This window comes from Fulmarus glacialis, unplaced genomic scaffold (genome assembly GCF_000690835.1).
Source record: "Fulmarus glacialis isolate BGI_N327 unplaced genomic scaffold, ASM69083v1 scaffold31945, whole genome shotgun sequence".
In the NCBI taxonomy this organism is placed as follows: Eukaryota; Metazoa; Chordata; class Aves; order Procellariiformes; family Procellariidae; genus Fulmarus; species Fulmarus glacialis.
The window spans coordinates 12060-19358 of NW_009214349.1; the positions used below are offsets into that span (position 1 = coordinate 12060).

At 40.4% G+C, this 7299-nt stretch overlaps 1 protein-coding gene across 1 annotated transcript in view; it reads right to left on the reverse strand.

Annotated features, from left to right (window-relative positions):
- Positions 1 to 3738: 3738 nt before the first annotated feature.
- Positions 3739 to 7299, reverse strand: part of LOC104077340 (claudin-3) — a 9159-nt gene continuing 5598 nt past the window's right edge. The window contains exon 2 of the mRNA XM_009578532.1: positions 3739 to 4442. Coding sequence (XP_009576827.1) covers positions 3739 to 4442 — 704 coding nt within the window. The remainder of the gene's footprint in view (positions 4443 to 7299) is intronic.

A 7299-nucleotide genomic window follows, 5' to 3' on the forward strand; every position in this document is an offset into this window, starting at 1 on the left:
TCTTCATGTAAAACTGCTGACTTGAATAAAAATTTTGTTTACTGACTTAACTCGAATAATTTGGTGACCTACTCAGTAGCACAACCTCTCCAGTTCCTCCCTCTTCCTTTACCTGAACACAAATGATGTTGGTCAGAATTGCATATTCATCTGGGAAGAAAATCTCAGCAGACTTTGTGCTATCGGCTTGTTTTACTATTGGGCACTTTTCAGCTCCATCTGCTATTTGAGCATCCATCTTTGAGAAAAATATTGAATATACATTTATACACATTTTGGTCTGCGGCCATGAACGGACAGGTGAGGTAGACGGTATGCATAAATAAGGTTAACAAAACACATCATGTGGTAGATGATTAATGCCGAGGAGTATGCTATGGAGGTCAAAGATGGATGCCTTACCATTCTGCCCAGATACTCAGCAGAACTCAAAGGGAGTCTTGGTATGCAGATCATTCCCCCAGCAGTGAATTCAGACATGTGAGTGAATCACAAGATACTTGTTTATTGTCAACGCAGAAAAAATAAAGCGAGACTGGTTTATGTGTAGACTGAGGCCAGCGTGGAGACATTCCTAGACAGGGTGGAGCCCACAAGGCGAGCGGTGCTGTCACTGGGGAGGCAGCAGGTCCCAGTCTGCACTGAAGCTGGAGATACGGAGCTGCGCGATATGATCTCTTCAGTGGTGAAATTTGCTTAAGAGGTTCTTGCCCTTTATCTCTTTACCTCAAGGCCCCGACCACTCACTCCTGTCTTTGCACTACAGCTCGCTGCCTGTCCTCAACTGTGCTACTACAAATGATTGCGGGGCCAGGCTATAGTAGCTCCCTAAAGTAATCCAGGTTAAAAATAGCCTTCCAGAAAAGTTTTACATTTTTGAGTTTTAAACCGAAACCATTTCAGCTGCCTGATTTTGCAGACAACCCTAAAAACAGCTGCACAAGCACCACTGAAATGGTAACAAACTGACCTACTGAAAGGTAACTTAGCTTCTCAAATTCTGAAACAAATGCATCATGAAAATACGCACAAAGAAACTATGCCTCCTTGCTGGCGAAGTAAAAGCAAAAAGCACAGGAGCTTTACTTTACTCCAATACCAAAATCTTAATGAACACAAACGTTCAATAAATTTAATGAATCACACAGCCTTGAGGGATCAAGATTAGACAGGCTCAGTCCCATTGAAATCAATGGAAGTTTTACCTCTCCCTTGTTTTGAGCTAAGATTATTTTTTCTCCAATCTTTTCTTCAGGGAAGGACTGGGAGTTTTAATATAGCCTGATATTTGACCATAGACTACGTTTTATCATATATCAACATATAATGTGGACCATATGACTATTGATAGACTGCTGTATTAGAGCCCTAGGAGGTACAGTGGGAAAGGATGCCAAGAGCTCCATCTAGATCACCCCTCTGTCCTGAGATAAGGCTCACTCATACCTACAGTCTTCATGGCACTATTTGTCTAAACTTATTTTTGACAAAATGTTATTTTAAAAACCCACACATCTCCTTAGGTAATCTATTCCAGTGTCTGGATGGGGAATTTCCTCACCATCTAGCCTACGTCTGACACACCACCAGTGTTTTATAGCTACATCAGGACAGATCAACAGAATCCCTGGTGGAAACAGCTGTGGCAGCAACGCAGAAACTTGGCGTGTGTCTGATGTTGTTTGTTGCTTTTTTCTTTTAGCCAAGAAGAATAGACGTAAATCGAACCCAATCATTTAGTGAATACAGCTGAGAAATACAGTTGCGGTTATTGACATTTCTGTGCATACATGGACTCAAAAAAAGTTGAAGAATCAGTCATTTTCTGTTGAAGTTCAAATTCCTTGCCAGGGAATATTGCTGGTTTATTAGTGTGGGGAAGTGCTGGCATAAACACATGGATAGATCTTTTTTTTCCTTACAACTACAATAAGATAAAATCTAATATTATTTAGGCCCTGTGGGAAGAGATAACAGTTCTATTGACTTGCACATTTGAAAACGAAACCTATCAACATTGTAAAGGATGTATAGTAGAAGTCGAACTAGAAACAATATAGAATAACAAGCTATTAAATCACTTGCCTTCATGGAAACACCACTTGAAAGTGCTTTACAGCATTGTAAACAGTCAAAAGAGAAACCCTTGCAGCAGATGAAAAACTTACCAACGATGAGATAAGCTCCTGTTTCCGAAGAGACTGGAAGAGTAGAGAGGAAATGAAGGTGCTGTAGGGATTCTGTATAGACAGACAGTACGGCAAAGTCGAGACCGTGTGGAGGATGTGGAGGAACAATTGGCCTGCTAGGACAAGTTGAGGTGGTAAGAGCCACAAGCAATAAGACCCGGTTTGCTGGTATTTTACCTTTTCTTGTAGTGTACAAGAATTATTACATTTTTGTTACATTTTCTTTTCTTCTTTCTTTGAATCCATGAGTGTTTTAGCAAATGGAGGACAATTAAAAGAGTAAAACTAAATTATGTAGATTCCTGTAGCATTTCTTTAAAAGTGTAAGAATTTTCTGAGGAACCTGTTTTCAAGAGCTCATCAGTTTGTCAAGAATGTTTACTCATTCCTCCCAACCTCTTAATTTTTTTTTTTTTTTTAATTGCCCTTATTGCAGCGTTTGGGACATTTCTCTTTTTTTTTTTTAACGGCACTAGCATATGAAATACAAATTAAATGACTGATTCATTTCACCTAACTTTATCTAGCTTAGGTGAAGTTTGGTTGTGTACACCAGAGTTAGCAACTGTAGTTATTACAGCCGTTACAGTCGGTTAAAAGAAACAGGTTTTTAGGGAGCATGTCTTCGTCTAGCCATTCTAGGCATCTATTTTGGAAAAAGACTGTCTTTGTCTCCACACTGACTATAAACGGAACCTGAAATGACTGGTTTAGGTATAGATGTCTACATCAGGTCAAATGAATCATAACCTGAAAGTTGTACTGAATATTCCCGAGAGCACTGATTTTGACAGCAGTTTTGTAATAACTTGTAGAAGTTGTTTCCATCTTTTGCAATACCTTTGGATTTGGTGAAGTGTCTGATGAAGCAGCAAACACTTGCAGACTTCTTGGCTCTGCCTAAGTGAGGAACTAAGAGCGCACCTTGCCCACAGGCAAACATGTTGCAACATAAAATGCAAATAGCTTGAAAGAAAAAACAGAAACATTAAAGACACAGCTCTTTATGTGCCCTGCAGAAACTGGCAAGAGCTTTGTCAGACAATTCAGGCAAGACTCATTTGACACAACCATGATGACACTCATATTATTGGTATTAAAAGTCTTGACTTGTCACGAAACATACTGTGCTACACATGTAATTAAATAATGGGCAAAATAGTTTAGTACCAACAAGGAAACAAGTTCACATTTAACACGTGTTATTTCACATTTTTCTAACAGGACAGTTAATTCAGAGTCAGCTCTTTGAGCATGATAAATATCTTACACAAAAAATAAATTAATCAATAACATTTGTATATACAAAAGAGGACAGCTGGTAAAACTTGATCACAGTTGCTGCTCAACAGCAGTTAATCTCAAAGATGAACATCTGGTCATATGTGACAACTAAGATGGTAATTCAGCTGGTTCACATAACAAAACTGTGGCTACTATAGACTAAAATTAAATTCTGTAGTTCCTTGACTATAAAATCACTCGTGCTGCCGTCCTTATCTCTTGACTATGCTCTTGTTTTGGAACAGCAGGGAGGCGATTTATCCTGTCAGGATTTCGTGGTAGTGTTTGCGGTCACGGGAAATCTGTACGAGAGAGAAAAAGTCCCGCTTAGCAGCAGGAGGATGACAGCTACAATCCCGATAGGAATGGCAGCACCAGCTTCCTGCGCTGCTGGGCTGGAGGGCATGTAGTAAGAGGGAGGAAAAGCGATGCTCTGGTTGTGCGTTACAGAATAGAAATTCCAGCTCACGGGGATCAGGACACACAGACCAGCCAATACGTAGAAGCAGCCGCCCACCAGGAAGAAACGGGTGATGAGAGTTTTGTGAGTGACTCCCATATAAACATTTCTCAGAGCGAATATTGTGGCAGTCAGTCCCAGCAAGCCCGTGCACATGGCGATCAACAGGAGACCCTGAGCAGCATAAATTTCATGGGGGATGGAGGAGTCATAGCCACGGAATTTATGGCAGAACTGTTCTTTATAGCCAGGCGAGACGTGAAGGTAACTGATGAAGCAGACTTTCCAAATCCCCACCCAGGCAATGCCAGAGGAGATGATGGTGGTGTTGTCCACGTGCCACACTCTCCATTCCACAATTCCCATGGAAACGGTGCACAGGATCCAGCCTACCGTACCCAGAGCAAAGGCGGCTAGCTGGAGGTGCGAGGTGCTGACCAGGGAGCTCATCCTCTGGAGATCTTCTACTCTGTCGCAGACACAGTTGCCATGTGAAGAAAGAGAGGCACCTGGAAAGAAACACAGCATAAAATTACAAAGGCAATTACTTGTGTGAACAGGTGAACCTGTTAGTGGAAAAGCAGGAGAGAATACGTGTACAGTGGGAGGATGGTAGTCATCTTTCCCTGACTGTAGTGATTTGTTGAAGTTTAATGCCCATAGACAAGTAACATCTAAGTTTTATTCTGTATATTTCATTGTATCCCAAGGAGAAGAAAAGGTCTCTCATTATCTCCCATTACAATCTCCATTTTACATTCCCAAAAGGGAAATTCACATCTTTTTCCAAGTTATTTTCTTCCTTGGTAATTAACCGTTATGTTCAAAGGTCCTTATACACATTACATGTAATCAAGAGCCCTAGCATTACTGGCTAGTAGAAACTAAAGCTGACAAAGTCCTCAGGATCCTGGCTGCTGCAAGAGATCCTACAAAGCGGGCACAGAAGCCACGCTCCTCGCTCCTGGCAGCTGTGTTTTCGGTGCAGCAGCCCCACCTGAACAGACTTCTGCTTGTGTGCTGCCCTTACGGAGAGTTGCTGGGACCAGTGTTAGACAGAAAACACCGTAGTTCAGAGGCAAGAGCAAATCCAGGCCACCAAGTCTAATAGCGACCACTGAACTTTGAACATTTTTAGATTATTTAACTGTGAATGCATTAGCAGAAATACTTGAATTAATCAGAAATACAACGTTGTGTGCAGGGGCCGGAGACTGGATGTGCTGCCCAGCCTCAAACTTTAACCAAGGTTTCTTTAGTGTTTTACGTTCACAAATCACACTCGTTCATAACCTGCCCAACTTCTCCAGTTCAAATCATCCTAACACTGTGGTGGAAAAGATTTTAGTCATTTAGCCTAGCAAAAGATTTTAGGTTTGTTTGCTGACTGTACATTCTGAGTGCAAATTAGGGTTTTATTCTGATTTTTAAAAAAATCTGTTCATTTGCCACATCTTTCATCCAACCTTTTGAACAATTACAGGAATGATTTGTGACCAGAGAAGATGTGGCCTTGATTTTATTGTGTAGATCTGAAAGGTTCTAGGGATCTTTATATTTTATGAGTTATCTAAAATACCTTTTCTCCTGCTCCCATTGCATTCAAGATAGAAGAAATACTGTACCAAGTTCATTCTAATAACAAGAAGATAGATCTGCAACTATGTTTTGTTACTAACGCAATAAATTTTCTATTTACTTATCTTAACCTAACAGATTCAGTGATACAATCTAGTTGCAAAAGTCCAGCTGTGGAAATACTAAATAAAAAAAAATCTTCATAAGAATATGGCCTTAAGCAAACATTTTCCATCTTCTCATACCAGTGCCCACTATATATTTACTTCAGTCCCGAAGCTGATGCCAGTGATAAGAGGATGGGACAGAATGGCTTTTGACGCCAGCCAAACACGGCAACATCTGCAATTTTGTCTTTTTGGCCTCCCAGATCATCTATGTACCTCCGAAAGGACTGATTTCCTGTGGGACATATTAATCTCCATTATCGCAAATGTACATTCAACCCTTTCTTGCATGGAGGAAATTGCTCCGGAATAGACTCCTGTGTTTTTATCTGCTTAAAACGAAACCAATTTATAAATGCTATCTCAATCTGCTACATTATTTACAGCGTGACCCCCTATCTAATTAACAGTTGTTACCAGCCATACAGCATAGTAGCCCCACAGGAAATGACGAACTGTTTTCTTTCTATCCCAGTTCCGCATCAAAACAGTGTCATTTCTGTACCTGTCTAGTGATGGGAAGATGCTGGACAGAAAAGAGCACGATCAAAGGAGCCCTGCGCTGCCGCCCTTCTGCTTCTGTTTGAATCAGTTGAGCACACAGAGGTCAAACCTGAACCATATTAAAATACCATTTTTGTGCAGACTCCTTATTTCTGTAACACTTTTCGTATACATCATAAACGTTCATTTAAACAACTTGCTGCTAACAAGGTCATAAAAGGTCATAAAAGATAGGCAAGCAGGCTGATCCGTGTCACTGAGAGCTGTTTGGAGGATGATATCAGTATATATCTTCATGGATTGAATTTAGTCACCTGTCTTCCCACAGAATTAAGCGAGATTGTATCCGTGATCACTGAGCCATCTATCAAACGTCATGTGCTAGGTTACTTACAATGATGTCCAGAATTGAATTATAAAATTCAAAATTAGGAAAAGACCTTTTTTTCCCATGAGATTTACAAAAAACACAGCACAAGCAAACACGCAGGATGAAAGAATTCAAGGCTTATACAAAAATTCTGAAAACATTGGAGAATAACCAGCTAACAAAGATGAGCTTTAGACACAAATGTCTAGACACAAAAAATTGCTTAGGTAGGAAATGATTCATTTTGGCTCATTTCTCCACACCCTGCCCACTGGAACTTATTTGATCTAACCTGATAGTAGTGAGTGACTTCGAGAAAAATCAAGGTGAAAAAGAAGTACTTTTGAGATCAACGAGGAAATTGAATTACAGTTATCATACTTGCCTGTTTCGGAAAATCAGACAGAAGCTTATACTTACGACCTCTTGGTATGAAGATTCAGCAAGGAAATAAGGAACAAAATATCAAGGTGAAACAGTTACAGGAATTTACTTGCCATATGAAAACATGTCAAAATCAAAACAAAGATCTAGCTCCTGATTCCAGTCTCTATCGTTATGAATATTAACAAACTCACTATAGGTTTTGCTAGTATCATCAAACGAGAACAGATACGTATCACCTGCCAGAACCATTGATTTTAAGGGAAGACCTTGGATAAGAATACATTTAGTCTCAAGTTTCTGACATAAACCCTAGGCCTGAGCACTGCCGCAGGTCGCAGCACCCACGGCACCCCGGCCCTG